The sequence below is a fragment of the Rhopilema esculentum genome, chromosome 18 (assembly GCF_057945365.1).
Source record: "Rhopilema esculentum isolate cy_ngs chromosome 18, ASM5794536v1, whole genome shotgun sequence".
Lineage (NCBI taxonomy): Eukaryota > Metazoa > Cnidaria > Scyphozoa > Rhizostomeae > Rhizostomatidae > Rhopilema > Rhopilema esculentum.
Genome location: NC_142832.1, coordinates 6,737,493 through 6,762,402, shown reverse-complemented (window position 1 = coordinate 6,762,402; position 24,910 = coordinate 6,737,493). Strand labels below are relative to the sequence as shown.

Here is a 24,910-nt window from a genome sequence, read left to right as displayed (position 1 = left end):
AATATTTCAATCTTTAATTTCTAACTGGACAATCACTTTGTTAATGCTTAATCTCCTTTCTAATAATTTTGCAGTATTTTCCCAACATGGTACCCATAATTTAGCATGTTTCTTCAAATGCTTCCCACAGTTCCGCACATATTTCAAAAACGTATACCGATAGTTCCGAACTTTTCAAAAAAAGATACCCCTAAATAATAACACGTCCCCGTACCTTCAAACATGTTCAGGTACCAATCGAAAACTATCACAGTATAATTGAAACATGTAAGATTCTGAAAGGTTCTGGCTACTGAAAGTTTCAAAATTTTGGGGATTCTTTGAAATTGTCTTTTATACAAAAGAGTGTATACATGCATGGCTGCAAAACATCGCTAGTGTATTATACACTCGACTTAGATACTTAGGTTGCAGTTGTCGAAAAAGTTTTGCATCGTTGAAAGACACCCCTGCTTGTCAAGTTAAACCAAAATAACATACGTAGACCAAAACCAAATTAATACGTAAAATCCATATTATTGATAGCAGTTTGCATGCAGACCCAATAATTTCGTTTATACTCGTAGATCCATGAAAGACATCATGAAATCACTTCTTGGAAAAGTTTCCCTAGATAACGTTGGCCCAAGACAGAAAGTACAGACGTAGGTAGAAGTAAACTCTCTTATGTCAAAATACGAGATTGAACGAAATAAGTACAAAGAAAGTTGATAAAGATGCTTAGTTGATAAAAACCAAACATTTCATATCTCAAACTGATTATTTGTCTCATATCCTATATTTGGTGGGTTAGTATCTTATAACTATTTTAATCAAAATGTACAAATGTGAATGCAAAAACGAAACAGAGAGGCAAGCTTGTGGAGCATGACACCAGGCCACACAGCAAGCAAGCTCCTTTTATTAACATATAACAATTCCAACAACATGTTGTCTTCACATATACGTGCTTTTCTCTTAAGGGCTGTTTGACTGCAAAGTTTTTAGCGCGCGGGAAGTAAATTTCTGTCACCGATGACGTACTCTTTTTTTGTCCGGGAACAAACACGTTGCAAAATAAGAGACTGAATTTAAATTTTCCCCATCCAAAAATTATGCGGCTCAGATTTAAGGAAAAGATCACTTTGCGGGGAACGCGCATACCAAAACATTGCAGTCTTAAAGAGCTGTACAGAAGAAGGAACGGGGCTGGGGATTGCAGACCAGCAAAATTGCAAAATCAGGTCATATTACCTTGATAACAATTGTTAAATATAACGAAGGGGATGCCACGATCACGCCTAAGGACCACAAGCCCTACCTCGACAATGATCTTGTTCCTACCTCACTGCCCCACCCCCTCTTAATGTACTCTTAAGTGGATTTTGAAAGGAAATCAGAGGAAGAGTTAGTGTTCTGGTAAAGGTATTACAAGAGAACGGGGTACACACTATCGGGGTAGTTGTATATAGGGGTTTGAAGAGCACCCTATCGAAATTGGCACCAGAAAAAGCAAAGGGAAATAGGCCTAGAGGTGACCAAACGGAAATCCTTTACACAAAATATATATATATTTATTCATCATGTGCTCCAAAAACGTCAACGCTTCGATGGATGGTAAAAGTATAATGATATTTGTGGTCAAATTCAATTTTCTAGCGAAGTAGCAACATAAAATCAATATATCAGGTACTATTGATATGAATGCCTAGCTGAAGTCACACTGAAGTCTGAATACTTGGCCTATAATCTGTACTAAAATCCATTATACAGCTTGATTGTCACATTGGAGGAGAGCGGTTTACACAAGAACTTCTTTTACAAAACTTTGCTAGCTTAATATCTCAAGCCAAGAGGTGCATGCGTTAATATAATACTTTCTATTGCATTTTATATAGGACTTTTCATGTTCATTAAAAACTGTTTATTACTTGTGGAAACCAAGAAGGAGAAGTGATTCCTAAGCTGCGAAATTCGCAATTAGATGGTATGAACATGGGCTCATTTCTGGTTTGTTAAATCCTTACTTAGCTTTTGGCTCGAAATCGCCAGTTATTTCAGCCGATTACAATTTTACAAAATATACTAAAAGGCATATCAACACGGTTTGTTTTTACAGCTCTCCTTTGACTGCCTTCTTCTTGCTTTTTGCATTGGATTCTTCCCTGCCTCCCAAATACTTCTTTACCAGCAAGGCTGCATTTCTACCACTGATTGCTCCCATTTCCATAGCACTAGCCACCCGCTCGATTGCATTTACATAGAACACACCAGTATCTAATTTGAACGGGCTAAACCTCTCTGGGGGATGATAGTGTGGATACGCTAGCCAATCAACTGACTTCACTTCCAACTTCACAGAGAAAAGATGATTTAATTCCTCTTCAGTGAGCAGGTTTCTTGAAAACACTTTGTATATCGGATTTCCATCAGTTGCCCCCGGTTTTCCTTCCACAGTTTCCTGTAAACCTATTGAGCTAAAGGACAGCGCCGGGTTCTCAGTGGTAAAAATATCAACTGGCAAGTCACTAGCTTTTTTAACTCCAAAAGCCTTATGATTTCTTTCGCCTTTTACAAACGTCGCCACAGTTCGTTGATATCGTCCTAGATTTTCAAGATCAGGCCACTGTGAACAGGCAATGCATTTAACCTTAGTTGATTTCACCTCCAAAGGAACAGCAACAACAATAGCGTCATAAACATATCCCGAGTCAAAATCATCAGTTCTGAGTCTGTATTTTATCGTTTTATCATCCACAATTTTCTTGTCAATTTCTTTCACATACTTGTTAAGCTTCACATTTGCACCAGATTTCTCTAATATCCTTTTGCAAACTTGGTAGTTACCTCCTTCAACAGCCCAGAGTTTAGCAGACTGTGCGCCAGCTAACGAAACGAAACCTAGAGGAAAAATAAGAATTTTAATATTCTCTCGTAGAATTTCTATCAAGTTTCATCAGTGAATTTACAAATAAATGTAAAAATGACATTTTTCTCAATCTAGCTTAAGTTGCATTATGCAGACAAAACATTGTAGGAGAACTGAGAGCAACATTAAGACTTCATCTAGAAATTGATCTCCCAAACCTTAGCTAGCCTAATAATAAACTTAACAGTCGTGGGCCTTATTGCTTATCATTCGAGCTTGATGCTTAATAACCACGCTGCAAAGCTGCATTCTAGTTAGGAAAATGCCACATCCCTTTTGGACACGATTACCTGGAAGGTAAGTGGCACCATGGGGGCAACTGGGACAACCACAATGCCTAGCGGAGAAGAGAGGGAAGATGTGTCTGCTTAAAAAGGGCAATTAGTGAAGGATAAGGTTTTGTGAAAAAAACGTGCCATCAACTAGGACCTATGTAAAATATATATAGAAGAAAAAATTCGTCAATTTGAAACTCTCACTTGAAATAAGAACCATGGTGAGCGTTTCAAGCTCTTTTCCTTCTGCTTTGTCATTTAGAAGCATCTTTTCCACTTTGTTTTCTATATCGACAATGACTGGCATTGCCACATCAAACTTCGAAATGCCAGAAGAATGAAAATTTAATTTTTTAAGCACCACTCGACTCACCAGTGAAAGCATTGACACCCATATCCTGGCCGTAATTGACTCGGGTTACAGCTGTCGCTAACTCGTCGATTATTTTTTTTGAAACTTTGGCATCCTCCAAAATTTGACGCGTGCTTTTCTGGGTCATCGTTACAAATTCATTCCCTCCGAGGGCTTCTAGAAACTCTCTTACTGTTTCAAATGACTTTCCTTCATCTTGTAGCTTGTAAATAGCAAGAAACTTGTTCATGGTGTCTTCTGTGAAGCGGTTCATTTTTATTAGGCCCATTCCGTACCTCCAGAAAAGTTTTAATTTGTCCAAAAAGGAATAGCCAGTGCTAAGATAAACAAACTCATTGCCGTCGTATATTCCCATCGAAGATGTAAGGTCGTTTTTAAGTTTCTTGAGATCTGCAGCGAAAGAAAATGCAATCACATTGAAATGTTATTGAGTCGTGAGAAAAGATCTATTTATGATTCTAGGTTGGGTACAGCAAATCAAGGAACCCCATTCCAATTAAAGGAGAAAACTTGACTGGAAAGAAAGAAACCGAGACACAAGAATATGAGCAAAACCGGCAATAGATATTGTGCTCAACGGGGTAATGCTAAGGACCCAATTGCCGACAATAAGGGTGAACCATCCTTTCTTTGTCGACGAGCCTGAAAATTGCCGAAGAATCACCCATGCATGACAAAAACTCGTGATTTTTGCCATGAAATTCTTTGCCAAGGGGGTGTCACACCCCACGCCTAGAGACGACTCTGAATACGTGTTTTACCACTTGGGATTTTCTATGAAAGAATTAAACAACTTCTCTTCTTGCATAGAATTTCCAGAAATGTAACAATTTATTTATTATATTTCACCTTTTTATTTAAGTTCATACTTTTGTCTTTATTATATTTAATTCTATTTATCTTATAACATATACTTTTTGTTTACTTTATTGTACTTTATTATCATTTTAATTTGCTTTATTGAGCAAATGAAATAAATAATATGAAATGAAACGAAATAAAAATACAGAGTAATCTGAATCCAAACCCCTAGACAAGAATTAAAATACTTTTATGGTAAACCACAGAATAAAGGATTACAGATGAAGTTTCAATACAACGTTCACAAGATTGGGTCTTCATTCATCAACACAAATGTTTTACATAAGGGCAGGTCAAACAAATTGATTGTCAAATATAATAGCAAATCCTGGGTCAGACAGAATAATTCATTAATTCAAAATTTCTTCAAAGCCCTATGAATCAGATGAGAAACTGAAATCTTCCCAATCTGCACAGCGTTTGGTGTTAAGTACATCAAATGTGGTTTTAAAACCCAGCATGTCAAGATGATACAATCTATAATTTCAAGTCAGTGAAAGAAACTGAAGCAAAGCTCATCCGAATTAGACACCACCACCAAGATCAAAATATGATCTCTTTTTATGGGGATTAAACTATAATTTTTCATTCCATTCAAAACGCTTGAGAAAACATCTTGTCCATGACAGGTAAAGAAAGATATCTGTGGCTGATTAGATCAGCAAAAACAGTGTGGTTTAGAGTGATACTGTAGCTTTATATCAAGAACAGTTTCTAAAATATTTTAATGGATTATGAAGACAATAGGCTATTTGTACACTGACAAAGTTATATTATTAGAGTAATTGAATTTCAACTGCTAGTTCAATTTAAGTTTCTTAACTTCTGTAATATTAAGCCAGTTAAATTCACTAACATTTCACAGTATTTCATGGAAAGAAATTCTTCCCACCAAGCATTCCCAAGCCATGGATTGATAAGAAATGAAGCAGAGAAACACTTAGAATGATATTTGTGTGTCACGGTACCCAGGCACCGCGGAGCAGGGGGGGCTGGGGAGGCTAAATACTAAGTATCAAACTACCAAAAAAGCCTCTTTTTATACGGTTTTAGCCCCCCCCCACCTTTTTTAGACCCCTCACTTTTCTCAACGCTCTGCGGTGCCTGGGTAGGCTGGATATCAAAACAATGGAATAAGTCTGCTAGGGTTTTGGTTATTGAAAACTATAGGCCTTGCCATGTAGCATCTTGTCGACTGAACAAGCTTTCTGGCATACAAATCAGGGTAAAATCAGAAGAAATGAAAAAAACAAGCTGACCTCTAAAAACAACATTCTATGAGTAGGTTCTATTGTTAAAGATTTGAATTTGAAGACAAGGACATGGAATTTTAGTTACAGTGCTCCTCCACATTGCTGAACTCATCAACAAATCATAATTGCATCAAAGAAAAAAATAGAAGAAAAGGTTGCTTAGGTGGAGCTGAGGGGGTTTAATAATTTGAAAAATGTTCTTAAAACCTACAGTCAATCATTTTGCATTTGGCTTTCAGCATGCTTAGCAACCCCCCCCCCCATTTTAAGCCCAGCCAATCAATAATATTGATTTCCAGCTTTTGCGGCTTATTCTTACTCATGTGTGACCAGGCAGGGCTCAGTGGTTGGGTTCTGGCCTCCAAGGATCTGGAGTTGGTCTCTCTAGCTCTCTGTGATCTAGGATCTAGGAGAGTCCCCAGTTCTCTGTTATTCTAAAAATAGGAATCACATCAAGAGAAATGACAAGGACGCTACTTGAAGCAGCATCTCTCAGTCTCTTAAAAACTTCCTTTGGAAGCTAGGTAGTAACAGCAAAACGTCTTGAGTTACTGTCATCCTTTAATCAGTGCCTTGTTGGCTTACTGATTTGAGACAATTTTGAATGGGGGCTAATTTGAGGGCAGGGGCTTATCTTAAAATTATAGAAATTATCTTAAAATTTCCAAACAGGCTGGTTAGCAATTTTACTTTAATTTTGACAGCAAAATCATCACACAAATGATTTTTTAGTTCTTTTAGTTTTTCAGTTCAATATCTGATATATCATGGACGTAAATCTATCGCATTTCAGGCTCCATTCAGACAGTTCTATCTCAATGAAGCAGCAATTTTCAGGCAAGATCCTTACATGCTTTTAGAATAACCCCCACCCAATTTTGAACAGATTCAACTGATTTTGTGTATTTAGAGGTATTTAGTGGTATTCTTATGGATTTTTTGATGAGGTCACACTCCACACTCTATTTGAAGTGGGGGCTTATTTGGGGTAGGGGCTTATTCAGGGGCAGGGGGGGGGGTAATTCAAGGGTGGGGGTTTATGAGGATGTATACAAGGAAGAGGTCAATTCAAGGTTTCACAGTACTCATAGAAGCTTTTAACCCTTCTTAAAGCAATGATAAAACTTACAGTTCTGATATAATACCTTATAGGCTCATAGTTCAGTGTAATTTTTACCTATCTTTCACTGGTTAGATTTAAAAAAAATATTATGCGATATAAAACGCTTAAAAAATGAAGCTTCAAAATTGAAAAAAGACAAGGAGGGAAGTAGAGAGTTCAATAAGGCAGGGAAGCCCACTGGAAGTATATTGCTACTCAGGAAGATAAAGAAATTAAATTCCTCGTGTTGTTTAATCAAAACAAAAGCAAGTTCTCGAAGATTTATCTTCCTTTGTTAATATATTATTCACGAGTTTTATTCACGGAATTTCTAACTCCCTTTCAGGTACTTTTGTCTTCTCTGTGTGGGTATGCAAATTTTGATAACTCTTGAATAAGTAATACGATATTTACCGTACAGAACACATCTGTGGGTGAATTTGTAAATACAAAAATTGTGGCTTTCTCTCTAATAAAATACTTCTATTTCTTTTGTACAACTTGCTTATTCTGTTGTAGGTTTTCAAACATTGGAAATGGTTGAAAATTGCTAAACAACTTTATTATAAATCCTGCTATTGTTTTGCCGAAGAACTTCCTCTGCTTTGTTTTTCCCATTAGCAATTTAATACCATGGGGGTCAAGTACTGCATACCTGAAAAATCATCTTTGAATATATAAATTCAAGTATTCATATTACTTGTGCAATAGAAAATCTCTTAGAAATATTGCGTATAGGCAATTTAGACATTTTTCAGTTTCCTTGACTTTGAATTCGAACGGGAAATATTTTCCATATTTAAATCGGCTATCATTTCGTTATACAAAGAGACCTCCAAGATATGCCGAACCATAAAGATAGATAAAAAATTAAATGATGCATACCAGATAGTTTTGTAAATTCTTGCATGTACTTGTTACTTTCATGGATAACTGAAGCTCCCGCCTCAAAAGAGTTCCCACCGATCTCCACAACAGCCATCCTTCCACCGACTCTGTTTCCTTTCTCGAATACATCTATGGTTACGTTTGGACCAAGGCCTTGCCTAATAAAATAAGCCGCCGAGGTACCACCAATTCCAGCACCAATAATTGCAACCTTGGGAAATTCTTCATTGTGTGCGAAGAGTGGGCGTGTATTTAGGCCATTTACCAATCCAACACTCACTGCAAGTCCTGCTAGTCCTATGATGGAACCAAGTGGCCTCAACACTCGAAAAAACATCCTCCTTCTTTAATTGATGTTTAAAATTCGAGTAAACAGCTACAGAAACAATTGGTTATTTAAGTAGGGAATAAGCGGGGATTAGGCTTCTTGGCGAGCAACTCATCACGGGACCGACAGCCTTCACAAACATGTGATGATAACCACAAAACAATGACACAGAAAAGCGATCGAAACATGTTCCCACATGGTAGCTGTCATAGCAACAGGGCCAGGGAATCGCAGAAAAACGACTCCACAAGAAGGCAACCAAAACATCCAAAATCATATCTATTTATAGTTTTGTTCTCCATTTTATGTAAGAAGATTTTTCTCTCTTTATACTAGTAAACAATAATCACTGACAAAAATTACTTGAAACACCCAACACTTCACGCTGTATTTTCTGTTCTGCTTTTGTTTTCCAAAATACTACTAACTACTACTTCCACCCCCTCCTCCCCCCCCCCCCAGAACAATGGCGATAGTTTAAAAAGAGCTTGGATGATGACCGACAAAGCTCAGTGTTGAGATATGACGCGTAGCCATTAAACATATCATTCAACAAGCCTTTGAAAACTACTTGACTTACAACTGTAAAAACAACTTGCGGATAGCAATATAGATATTCTTTAGACAAACCATTAAGGAACTACAATGGTCCCCACCATTTCTTATCCCTTTCTCAAACACAAGAACAAAGCTTTAAATAACACGCGTGTGGCATTGGTTTTGGTTAACCAATAATAACGACAATGTACACTGTCCATTGTCTCTATTATTGGTTAAATCGAAATTTTCGATTTAATTTTATACAAAGAGGCAACAAACTGTATCTGGGTGAGACATGTGTGCCGGAATGTCATTGCAACATCTGGTCTGGCCATAGCCTCGTATTACGTCTTAACACCCGGAAGACTGGTGCTTACAATGTAAAAACAACAACGCTTTCCTCGTTGTAAAAAACAATGGTCAAAGTCCAGTATACGATAACCGTTGGAACAAACGGAATTTTAATAAAACTTTTTGAATGGAATTGTTAACATGGAGACAAAAGACGCCAGAAAAAGACTGCGCTAAATCAGAACTTTATACTTGGCTATCTTGACATAATTCTTCACATTGATCATACGAATATACTGAGAAATGAAACATATTTAGTTACACATAACTATTGATGAATGTGTAATGACGTAGCGTATTGTGGACTGGAACCTAGGGACGATCTATTGCTTTGTTATAGAGAGCGTATTCAGTTTTGGTTGTAAGCTCGTGTAAGAAAGTTGATGCTTTTGCTGTGGTTTAGAGATTTATTAAAGATTTGTTTGTAAAAGGAAAAGATCTAGAAAACGGAAAGTTTGTTGTGTTTATCTATCACTTCATGACAAATGTCAAGATACATCGCATGTTAAGATACAAAGCATGTTTCATTACATCGATTTGATGCATTGTAAGCTTTGCCCAGCTCTAGTCCTTACAGTGGTATGTTTCAGCCTACCCTGCTACTCTGAAAGAAAAACCTGACAGCGGTATCAGAAGAGCAGTGGATACCAATACTTTGCATTAGGGAAGAGCTTACTCCAATTGTTATTCGAGAGCTCTATCTATTTACTTTGACACACAACTGTTGAGGAAAACCCCTAAACAAGCATGGGGTAGCACCTGTGTATATTCCAGAATGGGGGCAATTTTGGGTGATTTCCTGTGTCTAATAGAAGCCAAAACAAAGAGAAGTATCACCTTTTCATAAACAGCATAATTAGACATAAAAAGTGTGACAAGGACAATGTGGCAGTGAACTAAATAAGTGACTAACATGGATTGTTGCCCATTTGTGTTCATGGTGATATATCCAAAATGATAATCTAAACTTTATTTATGTCTACATGTAATTTTGTCATGCGGGCGTACTAGCACGAAGGATTTTTATGTCAATTTATCATTTTTCAATCTATGTTCAACTATAACTTGATGTATCACATGCATAAACCACACAATGAATTATATATGCAACAGTTAAATTTACTTGCGTCCGTTTACCTTTTAGTGACAAATTTGGCAGGCTATTGTAAAGAAGTATATGATAATTAAATTACCATCAGATACACGACATGCTCAAAGCAAGAACCTTTTACACGAGGGCTTTTAACGTGAACGGGATAACACATTTTGGTGAAAAATCACCAGAAACACTTGCAGATTAGAAATATCTGTTTAAACTATCATCAATTCTACCATGGAAATGAAAAATTTTCTATGAAAAAAATGGTCCTCTGTGCAAGAAATGATTATCTGCAGGCATTCCTGTGCTTCATTGCCATCTTACTGATTACGATAGGGCTTGCGGTAAAACTCGGGTACAATTTTGTCGAAAAGATTAGCCTTTAGCTATCATAATTCCCCGTTATCATATGAGATCTTTAAAAATACATTACCATATCTTTCTACAGTTATGACGAGACAACGAGATAAAATCAACTTTAATTTAAGAGATAAAAAAAAAAAAATAAACAAATAAAACTCTTTGTTTTTGATGTTTCAATGTAAGCGTGCATATAGGTTATTGTTTTAAAGATACCTAACGTTATCACAAATATGGAGGACTGTTTAGAAACGACCAGTATCTATGAATGAGATGGAATGCGAAAGCAGCATATACAGTAATTAGTATATTTCTGTATATCACAAATCTTATTTACTGGAGTTAAATAAGGGAATCTCTGTAAGTAGCTAGAAATTTGGATGTTAGAAGTTTAACGAGAAAATCTTTTTGAAATGTAACAATTTATACAACATAGACCATCTATTGCATTTTATTAGACTTTGGAGAAACTTAGAGCTGGTATGTATGATTTGAAGCAACGATGTCATAAAGCGGTTGGCAAGACCCAGTTGGATCTCTCGCCCTGCACAATGTCAACAGAAAAAGTAGGCAAAGGGTGCTGTATTTTTTCTCCAATTGATGAAGATGAAAATCATTATTGAGTTTTCAAGATCACTCAGAAAACAGCTCCTTCATAGCATCCCAAAAGTCCAGCAAATCGAGAACATCGCTGAACCCAAAATCGGCTCGAAGTGAATTGAAAAAGAACTCTGAGGCCTGAAAAAATATTATTTTTGTTATTAGACAAATTCTAATAGTGAGAAAAGCATATTCTAAAAGTAACAAAACTCCACAAAAAAGGAAAAAACGTTACATCCCAAAAAGATATACACCAAATCAACTTTAGATTAATGATACATAAAAAGGAGAAACAATTCTGAAGTAAAGAGCATTATGAAAAATTAAGAACATCAACAAGAATAAACGAATGGGCACAGACTTGATCGAAATGCCTTTTGTACGCAAGATTATAGGCAAGAACTAGCAACAATGCCATACATACCTCTTCATGCAGTTGATACAACGAAGCTAATCTTTTGCCTGTTAGCTTTTCTAAAATCGATTCCTTTATCGACCTGAAAAGGAGAAAATCAGTTAAATAGAATTCAAAAGCAAGGTTCAATATTATATGCGATCAAGATCTTAATAATAAACAAATAATGCTGTTTAAAAAAGGAAAGAAATAACAGAATTTGACATCCGTGAACAGTACTCTGCCTTGAGACAATTTAATATTTAATCAACAGTAGAAAGATCAACGGGAGTATTCAAGAATGCTAACAATTATTTTCAAAAGCCAAATTACTTATCAAAAGAAGTGCACAGGAAAGATAATTCCCACATAAAAGGTAATCTCCTTGACAAACAACCCACCTTTCTAGCTGACATTTCTGCTTAATCCAGTCTCTTACATCTGAATTGCTCCATTTTGAGATTTCTTTCGTTCGATTGGTCTTGCTTTCTTTTGGTATGGCTAAGTAAAAAGCATATGTAGCAATAAAAAAGGACATTCGCTTAATACCTATAGCATAGGCCCAAAGGAAAAGCTTTTGAAATAGTTTGATGTTATTGAAAGCCTTTGGCGTTTAAGAAAAATCAGAACCAACAACTTTTGGGTTCATAGTTCATGAAATACCATCATTAACACGAAGGCAATTTTGATACGCTATACATTGATACTTCCTGAAATAGTAACCAACAGGAAAATGTGTAATTAGTTAGACAAAAACAGAGTGCATAAAAAGGACCCTTAGTATAGTATCAGCCACACCTCCTAAATCAACTTCATCTACAGGCTTAATAATGTCATTGCCATATTTCCCTTTGCCACCAACTTCCTTCACTAGCTTCTGCACAGAGTTCTTGAAATTAGTCTGGTTCGCAAAGTCGATCCAAAATTTGGCACCGACTATGAACCCGAGCCAGCCATCTGGTTGGTAATTTTTCTCTAGCATCAGCGGAACAATGGATTTGCGTAACTGGAAGGCATACTCAGCTTCTACCAAATAGAAAACATAAAAGTAGAAGGCAGAATTTGCAATATAATACAACAAGCACCTAAACACGAACATGGCTGGTATTGGCACTGTAAAAACCTAGCTTGCTTTGAGTAAGTTTACTCTGACTACATATCGCTCAATGACAACACAACGAACTTTATGACAAATAGCTCATCAGAAAAACATATATACTGTAAAATCACAAAGATGTTTTGAGCTACAAAATTAGAATGCAAAACAAGCAACCTCTGAAATATTATATGGCAAAAAGTAGGAGGGTGACATACCATTAGACTACGTAAATAGAACTAAAAACGATTTTTCGTACCTGATCTGCAGTTCGGACTATCCTTGTATTTTCTTGAAACACCAATCAAAATAACAGCAGAATTCTCGACAGCAGATGCCATCGCTTGCAATGTGGATCCACCAATCTTATCTACATCCATCCAGACATTGTATCCAGCCTCCTTCAGTGCGTCCCTTAGCTTCAGCATCAGTGGCTGCTGGCCCCAGTTGTAGCTTATCATAACATGTTTGCTAGAGTTGTTGTTATTGCCAGATGCGTCTACAAATTAATGTATTGTTTAGATCGGAATTATGTAGAGTCTAAATATCTAAATACTATTGTAATGAAACGCAGGTCTTATCATTCAAGAATTGAAATAAGCCTTGTTATAAAGGACCCATGTAGCTTCGGGCCTTGATCAAAAACTGCAGCAAACCATTCACAGAAAAATCAAACAGGTCACCAATAACAGTCTTCGATTGATTTTTTCATATTATAAACATGACTTCACACACACGAACATGTCAGTTTTAGAATTCTATTACATTAAATGCGGTGATCAGGAAAAAAGTTTTTATTGATGATAGCACAACATATATGCAAATATGATTAGGTTTAATATTATTGAAGGAAATTGATAAACAAAAGTCAAAAATAAACTGCATATATGTACTGTGAAGGTACTTTGAAGTTATATTATTCAATAACTGGGACGGAAAATAGTCGGCTCACCTTGAGTAGTTTCAGCCATGGCCTCCATATGTTTATCTTTCATTTTGACTTCCCACATAATTCCAGTTACCGCTTTTCGCACGTCCTTGTTTTCACAATCCTTAAAAGTTAACAAAACATAAAAGAAAAAAACCATGGAAGAAGATATTAATCAGCCTTTTAAAACGAAAGCATAAGTTTTTTTGGGTGAACATGAAACTACATTTTCACCGTTATTGAAGTGAATGAGCTGAAGAAATGATAAAAATGTATCAGAATGAAGAAAGTGTTTTATAGGATCCTAACATAAAAGATAGTTCAGAGTATATTTTCGTTATTAGAATGTGTAGAATTAATCTAAAAACATCGAGATTTTGATAAGAAAAGGTAGGACATAGGCAGAGAACGCTTGACTTTTTTCCATAGGTCTTTTCTTTTTTTACTCTGATGAAGCCCTGTATGCCGGGGCGAAATATTAGTATATTCTTTAAATTTAATTTATTTTGAAAATTTTATCCCGTGACATTGGATTCTCGTCGTCGTATTGTTTTGTACCTGTATATCTTTCATAACAACACTCATTGCAAGATTCACAGAATCCGGCGGACAGCCTGTTCTGCGGTTCTTCCTTCTCACACACTTTTTTTAATTGATGCCGTAAAACTCTACGTTTCCATTCCTGCCTTAATCAATTCAAACTTTGGTGGATACCAGTTTTCATACATTGTTGGCCCTAATTTAGAGCCAAAATACCCCAAGGCCATAGAAAAGTGCGTAAAGAACTTCCAACAAACATCAGCATGCTTTGGGAATGCATTTTTCCTAAAATTGCTTGATCTGATAATATCATCAGGGTTGGCTTGGTATCAAAGGGAGACCTATTGGGTCTTTTTTGTTATCAGAGATAGACCCAAGGGAAAAATATTGCACAACTGTGACACAATACAACGTTTTTTTATGGAGTCCAAGGAACTGTCGATTTGCATTTACAATCTAATTTTAAGATCTCATTCTCGACAATATATTCTCTTCAGTAAATCATAGCATCATCATAGCATCATCTCTACCTTGTAAGCCAGCATTGAGTCAAAGGCACCATCCATACTCATAAATCTTTGTTGATTTTCTTTTTCAAAAAGCAACATCCAAATCGCGTTGGCAGCAGCAATACGTTGCTCTTGAGTCTTTGCAACATTGAACATTTGCACCAAAGCATCAAGACCCTTTCTGCTTCCAATCTAAATAGTGCAAGATAAGAAGCACAAATTAGTATGTACCTAAAGAGATGTTTGGTACATGAGCAAACGAATCAGATATCTTAGAAAATGGAAGTTTGACAGAACAATCACAGGTAGTTATTCCATTAATGTTCCAGCTCGTAAGGTGAGAGCTTTTTTTGAAGGAGAGGCTTTGGTACATTTTAACTGTTCCACAGCTATCTAGAGCTCTTATCATTAGACTCAAACGGCTTTTACCAGATTCTTTGAGTTAGCTTTGTAAAGAAAGTTGTTTGTTGATCATCGCCCTTGACCAAGGAATTAAATTTTAGAATAAAAACGAGTTTTGCTCCTTTATTAAACTATTAGTGTATCTGTATCTAAAGACTGGAATCGGAGGAATGTATCAGTTCTGCATAGAGAGTTATAGCTTAATTATTATGATAGAGAATGAAAACAATCTATCTTCTTAATTTGGGTCCTAAGGAATTTCATTTCTTTTTCATGCACTGTAAAAGCTGGGCCTCTTATTGGATTATTTCTCACATAAAATCATCACCATTTTCTTGTTTTCATCATTGACAGCAACTCTCTCAAGAGCATTTGCAAGCTCTAAACTACTAAAACCTCTGTATCTCCGTGCTTTCATTTTGCATGCATGATGAAGGTAGTCAATGATTTTAACAATTGTTTCTGAAAAAGATTTGTGCACAATGAAAGGGCAAATCTATTAGTAATGGCACAGAGCACATGAATTACTGAATGCGTGCCTGCAACAAAAGATTTGCCATGACGGAACATTCAAGTTCAAGATATTTTTTATGCTTAGAGGACAAATATTTCAATATAAATGCTTAGATTATAACACTATGCAGAAATATGACAAAATAAACCTGTTGCTTAATAAATCCCACAATTTGTATAAAGGTATAAAGTGGAAAGGGTTTTTAAGATTAGATAAAAAACATTGAGCATTGCATGAAATACCATAAACATAGTATACTGAAGCAGTTTTCGTCCGACACTCTTCAGAGTATGAATGCAAGATAATGACCAAAAATAAGCTGAAAATTTATATCCAGATGTGGATCGAAAGTAATGTGAGAGGAAGAAAGGTGAGTTTTATTGGTTATCTTGTTTTACAAATCAGCAGCCACTAACCTCTCAACTAATTGAAGAACCCAAGAGAGAAAATGACTCTTTCTGTCTATACTAGTCAGGGTCCTTTGTTTTCATGTAAATGTCTGAAGAGTGTCAGAAGAAAAGTTCTTGAGTATCTTGTGTTTCTGGTATTTTGGGAAATATTCAAGTTTTACAGTATCAAGAACTTCTTTGGCTATAAAAACAAACTAAGGAGTAAGAGCAAACTTAGGAACTGACCAGCAAAGCAGCAACAAAAGCTTGTAAAATTTTAGGGTGTACTTGTTTCAATTTTAAAGGAAAAGAATCTTCAGTTACTTATAACCATTGTCTAAAAGCACAAGATTAAAAAAATGCTGTGGCAATAGCTGTTAAATTGCAACTGAATCTAATTCAGGCTATATGGAAAAAGTTGCTGTTTTATTTTTCAATTTTTTTCAAATGCTGAAACTCACCACTTTGAGCCATGATCAAGTGATTGTCTTTCTCTTCAACCATGTATGAAAGAGCAAATAAAACTGTCATGTTTTGCCTTTCGTTTGGGGTGTTGAAAATTCCAAGCAGTTTTTCAATACAGTTGAATTTTTTTAGGTATACCAAATTCGTAGTTGTCATACTGCAGTTATACAATACACCAACCCCCTCCTGCATCAAAACTCCACGTGCAGTCTACAAAGATACAAGGACAAAGGTCAGAAGAACAGAAGGGGGCATTGGTCACAGGGTTCTTGAAAAGGGACCAACAAGCAAAAGGTAATTCAACTTCAGAAAATCAAGATGACAAGATTTGAACTAAGGCAAATTAACAACTTAAGAAGCATGAAGGCTCATGTTGTCATGTTGACAACAGTGATCATGTTGTACTATGGTAACCAACCTTAATTTCGAAATACACAGCCATTTGTGAGATTCAAAATATTAAAATACTTAAAACCTTGAAGCAGAAGACAGATAGAGAAGTTTGTGATATGGAAAGGACAGCTTTGGTCACATTTCCGACCAAATGAACATTTTGACAACAGTAACAATAAAAAACGATACATTGACAGGGAAAACCCATCAATATTTACCTACTGTTTTGATGATAAAAGCAGCTTGTGTTCTTTTATGCAAATTCATTTTATCATATAAAACAGTGTACTACCTCTGCTAATGAGCCAGGTCTAGCAAATTTCTTTTATTTACAGTGGGTCTAGTGAGACTTTAATGCTTAAAGGCATTGTCAAGAATTTGCTTGGTGACCAAAGACAGTCCATGGACACAAACTTTTGCCAAATGTTTATATCAAGTGGCAAAGGAAAAGCATTTACAAATCACCTTAAGAATTTACCCCTTAAAATATCTAGCAGTTTTGTTTCTAGATGTACTTTCAATACCTATGAATAACTCCATGCTCACTTTAATCCCTGGATAACTTCCTGAGCTTACAGCTGGGAGAAGCTCTTGAAGGTAGTATTCTATAAGGCCTTCCTCTCCTGCCTTGATACGAGAGCCTTCGTGCAAATCTGTTGTTCCAATTGCCATGCCATTCAGCTTCATCCATACTTGAGCAACAATACCTTCAGGTGGATCATAGTCAGATAAAGCTGCCTTTGTAGCAGTGGAATTGAATACCTTGAAAAAAATTTTCCACATGATAATTTCTTTAACATTAGACTGTCTAGCTGGACAAAATGTTTATGATACTTTTTCGAAAGCTTTCTGCAATAAACTGGCCTAAGTCAGAAGACAATAAATCTTGATTATCAAGCATTTATCCCCATTGATATTCAGCATATTTTTTTCATTTTTCATAATTAAACTTACATTTAATAGAAGGTTTGGGGGTGCATTGAATTTTAATTTTGCTGACTTGAGTCACCTATCTCCAAAATTCAGACATGGATTTTCTGAGGCATCTAGCAGTCTCCCCTGCCCCTATTCATGTTCCATTCTGCACATTATGGCAGTTCTGGATGAGATCTTGCACACACATAGGTATCTTCAGCCACATTTTCTGTATGCAAACTTCCATTCACTATTCATATGATGTACAGAAAGTAATTTTCTAACAGTGCAATAATATGCAACTCAAATTTTGGAGTACTGACCTTGCACCACCATACATTTTGTAAATTCTGAAGACTGGCTTAATTTTTTATTCAGTAGGGTATTTAACAGGCTATTGTTATACCATGGTAACCCACTTTGATTTTGAAATACACAGCCATTAGAGAAGCTTGTGAGATAAATTCCAACCCAAAGAAACTCGAATTGTTTGTTTAGTTATTCTCACTAAATTGTATGTAGTGGATTTAATATGAAATGAACTGAACTGAACTGAAAACTGAACTGATAATAGCTTTAAAAGCAAAGATGAACATATATTAATATGTACATAATTATGAATATTCTGTTATACCTCATCTGGATTTTGTGTCTGCAAGAAGACATTAGGCCAAGCAGCATGAAGTCTTTTCATTGCATTGACAATGCATGTAAAAACACCTTCCTTTACAAGATCATCAAGGAACGTTTTACAAAAATTTCGTCCAATGGCATATCTTGCATTAAAATAGAGCTGCCTTAACTTTTTTGCATTTTTAAAGTTTGCAGGCATACCATCAAGATTCATGGACATTCCATTTACCACTTTTATAATCTTTATCCCTTCTGTTACAAAGTCTTCAGCCTTCAAGGCATCTATCTTTTCTCTGGTATAACCCTTTTTAAACGATTTCGTTATATCAATGGGTTCGTCTGATTCTCTGCCAAGAAGTTCATCTTCCTCGTCATCATGTATAAATTTTTCATCTTTATTCCCTTCCATATTTCCTTTTCTTGTAGATAGGTCCTTGCTGTTGCTATCCTGTGGTTCTGCACCCTCTGGTGTGGCCCTTATAATATCTCTATTTCCTGTAGATGCATTCCCTTGTTGTTGGCTATGAATCAACAATTTCTTACTCCCACCACATCCCATCTATTACGGTTTATTCTTGTTTGAAATCTTCCAAAACAGCTGCAAGAAATCAACAAAGAACGATCTGAGAGTAGTCAACACTTCGTCTGGGGTGCGCAACCGCAACAAAAACATGAAAAAAATGAAGTGAATGGAAGGGCACGTTTTTCTCCCGAAGTTGACATCTCTATGGTTTCCAATCACTAGAGACACTTCCTGTTCTGGGTGGAGGGGCTTAGCAGGCACCGCGCAGTCATTGACCTAGCAGGGGCTATAGCCTCCTCCATACTCCTATGAAGCAGCAGTTCTTCTTGACTGGGAACCTCCTTTGTTCATTTTTTAGGTGTTATATCTTGTTTAATGAAATGATGTTACCCTTTTTATAGTTGTCGATATTTTCTCTGGAAAGGAAAATCAGAGGCAATGCATTTCAAATTTTTTAATCAGTATGTCCCATAGAATATGGCTCGTATAGAAACTCTCTTTTAGATTTTAGTACCCAAAATAAGATGGAGGAGAAAAAAAGAAACAAGGTTTGATAAAAATCAGTAACATGAAATATCAACAAAAAAACTATCAACTAAAATAAAAGAAAACGCAGTTTGTACAGGTTGTACAGCCAAGAACAAATCTGTCCATTCTTTATTTCTAGTGGTGCCGTCGAGGGGGCTCAGGGGGCTTAGCACCCTTGTTAAAATTCGGAGATATTTTTGGGGGCTCGGCACCCCTTAACAAGTGAGTTCATATTTTGTTGGACGAATTCTCTGATGGCAACCCTGTAATATACTATAGGTTCCTCATTAATAAGCAGTCTCATCAATCTTTTTTTTTCTACGCACGACAGAGAGTCTTTGACACAGATGCAAGTACATTGGGTGTGGTAAGGGTGTGGCCATGAGTAGGTTCTCTTGAATTTGCCTACCACACATCCTCTTTTTAACTTTTTAGGACAGCACTCCTGTTAATATCTCATATCCTCAAAAAATTTCTTTTCATCGGTTTCTTTTCCTTCAACGGCGATTTCTCTTTTGTTCGGGGGACGAAACCTCGAGTCCTTTGTTTCGAATCAGTGCCGCAGGATCATGGCACACACGCTCCACACTACTCTTGAACTTCCCGCCAGGGTTTCAAGTGATAATGCGCATGTGCAATGACCTTGGAACGGGGGCTAGTAGTTTTCGATAACTGCAAATAGGCCTTGTGGGCCAACTTCAGGGTCATAAAAAAACGAAACTCCGTCAATTTGTGCCGGCACCAAGTTATTCTGGATAAGGTTTCTCGATCTATTTTCTAAGCCAAGCTGTTACTCGTTGTACAAATTGGACAATGACTTATTTCTTTGATCGAATTCCCATATTGAAAAGTGGGGGGCATGGCCGCGGTTTCGCCAGTGTCATATGCGTTTCTGCATGGGCATGCGTTTCTGCATGGGCTGAGACACATATGCGTTTCAAATGTTAAAGTGTAATGGCGGACATGGAGGGCCTAGCTGTGGGGTACACAACGCGCACATCCAATATAAACAATACAAAACGAAATCAAAGTTCCAGTAAAATTAACTAAATATCAAATACTCAAATGAATAAACCTCTTGACATGATAAACTCAGAAAATGAAATTACAATCATGCTATTGATAAGATGAACAACTACCATCCGCTTAGCCCATGCAGAAACGCATAGAGAATTTCAGTGTTATGCGTTTCTGCATGGGGTATCTAAAATCAAAACACCATCGAATTTCATCGCAAATTAATGTTTACTAGCAAGAAATGATTGCAACAATCTGATATAGGTCAAACTTTTCCATGCAAATATCATTTTTGAATTTTTATCATTTTTTGTAGTTTGCCTTAGGCCCATGCAGAAACGCATAGAAAATGTCAGTGCTATGCGTTTCTGCATGGGGCATCTAAAATCAAAACACCATCAAATTTCATCGCAAATGACTGTTTACTAACAAGAAATGATTGCAACAACCTGATATAGGTCAAGTTTTTCCATGCAAGTAGCATTTTATCATTTTTTATCATTTTTTGTAATTTGCCTTAGGCCCATGCAGAAACGCATAGAGAATTTCAGTGTTATGCGTTTCTGCATGGGGCATCTAAAATCAAAACACCATCAAATTTCATCGCAAATGACTGTTTACTAACAAGAAATGATTGCAACAACCTGATATAGGTCAAATTTTTCCATGCAAGTAGCATTTTTGAATTTTTTATCATTTTTTGTAGGTTGCCTTAGGCCCATGCAGAAACGCATAGAAAATTTCAGTGCTATGCGTTTCTGCATGGGGTATCTAAAATCAAAACACCATCGAATTTCATCGCAAATTAATGTTTACTAGCAAGAAATGATTGCAACAATCTGATATAGGTCAAACTTTTCCATGCAAATAGCATTTTTGAATTTTTATCATTTTTTATAGTTTGCCTTAGGCCCATGCAGAAACGCATAAAAAATTTCAGTGTTATGCGTTTCTGCATGGGGCATGTAAAGTTTACGAACCATCTCTTCTTGTTCGTTATAAAGGACACTTGCAAGACTTGATAGGGATAATGTCGATGGGATATTTAAATGAGGGGCCAACGAGAAATTATAAAAATTATAAAAAACCTTGGAAAAATTATAAAAACCATGCCCTTTCAAACACTAAATGTTGTATGTCTTGATGTTTCTTAACGGTTTAGACTCAACGATTAGTGATGTTTCTGCTGGTTTAAATTGTGGTTAAACTGGTAAAATGTTCTGTTCCCTTTTCGGTTATTGATAATAATAAGATACTGAAAGAGGACAACTTGAATAACTGAAGAGTGCTTTTCATAAAGGTTTTCTATTAAATTTACTATTAAAAATTCATTAAGAGTTTCAGAGAATTTCAGCTGAACATCAGGGTAGCATTTCTTCATGAGCGTAGTAATGTTTTTCTTAATGCCGAGGCTATAGTTTCTTTAAAATGGTAAAAGGAACAAGAGAAGCTGTTTATTACTGTCAAGGTCAGAGGTTTTAGTAGTAGGTTTAAACTGTATGTCGAGAAAGACACGGATTAACTTATTAATTCGTATTCAGATCATCTAAACCAATCTCTAATTCATTCATCTTTAAAGACCGCGACACTCCACTTATGTGCTCTAACGTTATTTACAAGTTTACTTGTAGTGGCTGCAGCGCCATTTATTATGGCAAAACATCTCGAAATCTCATGATTTGATGTAGAGAGCATTTGGGAATCAACAATCATAGTCAAGGTGTTAAAACAGTTAGCCCTTTCTTCATTCACGATCATATTTCCAAAACTGGAACCCGTCTTAAAATCAAATTCTTATAAAAAAGATCTATCCTTAAAAGAAGTTGCTGTCTTAAGATTAAACTAACTTACTAGAAGCAATTTTTATCGTTTAGATAATGAATGATTAAAAAACCCATATTGGTTTTTAGGCGCTCTTTTTTATTGCGTAAGAAAGTTATTGCGAGAATGCTTCATTCATTTGGAAATGTCATAATTTCTGTTGTTTTTCTCTCTGTAAGAGGCAAGTGCGATGCAGCAGAGAATAGAAAAAGCCACCAATGGGTCCCTCCTGTATAAGCCCCCGACAAATCAGTTCCCATGTTGTTAAGCCCCACTTGAGGCTTATCGTTGAATAATGTACATGATTTTAGCCAGTGATAAATCATGTATTAAAAAAAAATCTGTTTTGATGATATTATTTTTGTTTTAAAGACGATGCAAACAGTCACTTTCCAATTCATAGCTTTTACAATTTTGATTTTTTTCAGGCAGCGCTACAAAATTTTCAAAAAAGCAAATTTGCTTTAGCCCATTACAGAAACATTTCCAATTACAAGAACCGCCCTCCTCCCCAGGCCAAATCGAGTATTAATGGTACTTGGAAAAGTAGTGCCCCCAAATCGATTTAAAAAGCTGCCACTGGGAGAGGCCAAAATGGAAAAGTGATTAATAGAGCCGTGGCGAGACAGGCCTTGTTAGGAAAGGGGGGATGGGGGTGTTGCTTACGAAACTTCCTGAGTGAAAAAAATTCCTGCAGTAAGGAAATTTCGAAATTACTTGAAGAAGGCCTGGTTTTTCCGATTTAGTACCAACAAGAAATCTCAAAACCTTCGCGGGAATATCATTAGGGACGGATTTCAGCGGCAATGATTGGGGGGTGTTTGATTGGATATTGGTGCCACACCTTTCAGGTAACTGGAAAATGATGGAAAGGCCCATTTTAGAAATTAAACTTCTCGCTTCAAGGTGAAGAAGTTTAGGAAATAAAAAAAGTAAATTGTTCAATTATTTTTTAGCTTCTAACCACCAAAAATATTTTCAACCGAATCAAAACAAAATTTACCAAAGGACACAAAAATATTGAGGGGTGGCGCACCCCCTACAGCCCCGTCCTGGTAAATCTGTCCCTGAATATCATATTAACCAACGGAGTAACAATCATTGCCTCAGATTCTTTATTGATCTCTGAAGACGTAGGGGCTCTGAACTACTTACAATCTTTCTTCCATTGAACTGATTTTCCCTGAAAATTCCTATAAAACTACTATTGCGGGGCTGTGACAACCCAAACCCTACATCCTTCGATCGAGACACCCTCGGTGATGAGAAGAAGCAATAAGGCATCAATCTGAATAAGAAATCGAGCTTTAAAAACATGTCGAACTGTTCTGTAAAACATCTAGTCATGCTTCAACTCGTATTTCAATTTTCATGGAGCCTGTGAAACTAAAACCGTTGATGTCTCAGATTGGCTATTGCCTGCTGATTTGGGTGTTTCGAGAAAGAAAATTTGAACAATAAGATAAAGTGAATTTAAGAGAGGGGCTTATAATAGCATATATTTGTGATGCTTCTAGATTTGAAAAATTATTTGAAACTGATAGCTCTTTAAGCCTTCATCAAATGAACCTGTATTTGCTTTTGGTAGAGGTCTACAAACCAATATCACATCTATGTTCTAGCTTCATAAAGCTAGCTTTGGTGGAAAAAATTCCTCACAATCTAACGTCTCTTGATGAACTAAAATTGTCAACTTGCCTTGGAATCAATATCAAATTATTATTTTTGTAGGAAAAAGTACGAGAAACACTATAACCAGAGTTGAAAAACTCAGACTCCCTTTAGATATTCAAAATATATATTTATAAAAGCCCATAAATGCAAAGCTTGCAAAAGCAGATAGTGTAAGATATTTTAATCAAATTTTGGTTTTTTTATTGTAACAAGTATTTCACTAATTTTATGTTTTTAATAGTAAATTATATATTTTTGTAAGTGATTGGTAAGCATCTTCAGCCTTATTTATTTGCAAACCTTAAAATATTACTGAAAATAGAGCTGTGGAGGATGTAAATCAACTTTTACTGGTTTACTTTTTTATCAGAATGGTAGGAATTCTATACTATCTGTGATTTATTCAAAATTGCCCAGAATTTGATTCCTTGACCTGTGTAACAAGTTTATCTGGTTCTTTAGCCAAAAGAATAGTCGTAAATCAGCAACTAATTTTATATCGTTGGCTTTGAATTATGGGAATCATTTTGGAGGAAGCTCTTTGTGTAAATCTGCATAATTTTATTCGTATAACGCATGATTATATCACATATTCTTAGCTTCATATTAACTAGTTGCTGTTTTCTAACTTACAAGTCTAAATATGTTTTTAAAGTTTTGTGGCGATGGATCATTTCACAAACCTTTATTAAAAGTTGTCAGAAAACGCACGTCCGTTGAAACACATTTGTGTCCTGTCTAACGCATATGCGCTTCACGCCATTCACAGCTAGGCCCTGCATGTCCGCCATTACTCTGTAACACTTGAAACGCATATGCGTCTCGGCCCATGCAGAAACGCATGCCCATGCAGAAACGCATAGTACACCGGCCCCGCAGTTTTGAACTGTTTGACAGGAATTTCTCTTTTCAAGGCCAGGGAGCACCCAAATCCTTTACTTGTTCATGATGACGACGAAGAAAATAAATTGTTCTTTAAGTTTGATTTTGTTCTTTAATTCTTACTATGCAAATTCTTTAACAAACTACGAACAAACCTCAAATTGTAAGTAGATAAAAAATGGTGATCGATCGAAGTGATTTCCCAATGGTAATATCGTTCTCGTTTTGCTGCACACGATCTATAAAACAAGAAAAAAATAATGTAAAAAAAGTAAAGCAATGATTATTTTTGGCGGTCCGTGCGCTTATTCGGTGTTTGTCGTTGCTATGTAGCTACTCCAAGCGAGGC

General features: G+C 36.1%; 2 protein-coding genes across 2 annotated transcripts; both read right to left on the bottom strand.

The window, feature by feature from the left end:
- Nucleotides 1–649: 649 nt before the first annotated feature.
- On the bottom strand, nucleotides 650–8,152 carry LOC135696804 (prenylcysteine oxidase 1-like). Its single transcript, XM_065216320.2, has 3 exons — nucleotides 7,658–8,152; nucleotides 3,557–3,946; nucleotides 650–2,880 (listed from the first exon to the last, which is right to left on the bottom strand). Exons 1-3 carry the CDS (start codon nucleotides 7,995–7,997, stop codon nucleotides 2,093–2,095), a joined length of 1,518 nt encoding a protein of 505 aa, XP_065072392.2. The 5' UTR covers nucleotides 7,998–8,152; the 3' UTR covers nucleotides 650–2,092.
- A 335-nt stretch (nucleotides 8,153–8,487) lies between these two features.
- Nucleotides 8,488–18,798, bottom strand: LOC135696803 (uncharacterized). The gene is made up of 11 exons (XM_065216318.2): nucleotides 18,118–18,798; nucleotides 17,115–17,330; nucleotides 16,172–16,385; nucleotides 15,136–15,269; nucleotides 14,427–14,597; nucleotides 13,381–13,480; nucleotides 12,688–12,927; nucleotides 12,131–12,358; nucleotides 11,734–11,833; nucleotides 11,363–11,435; nucleotides 8,488–11,076 (listed from the first exon to the last, which is right to left on the bottom strand). Exons 1-11 carry the CDS (start codon nucleotides 18,673–18,675, stop codon nucleotides 10,972–10,974), a joined length of 2,139 nt encoding a protein of 712 aa, XP_065072390.2. The 5' UTR covers nucleotides 18,676–18,798; the 3' UTR covers nucleotides 8,488–10,971.
- Between the last annotated feature and the right edge of the window lie 6,112 nt (nucleotides 18,799–24,910).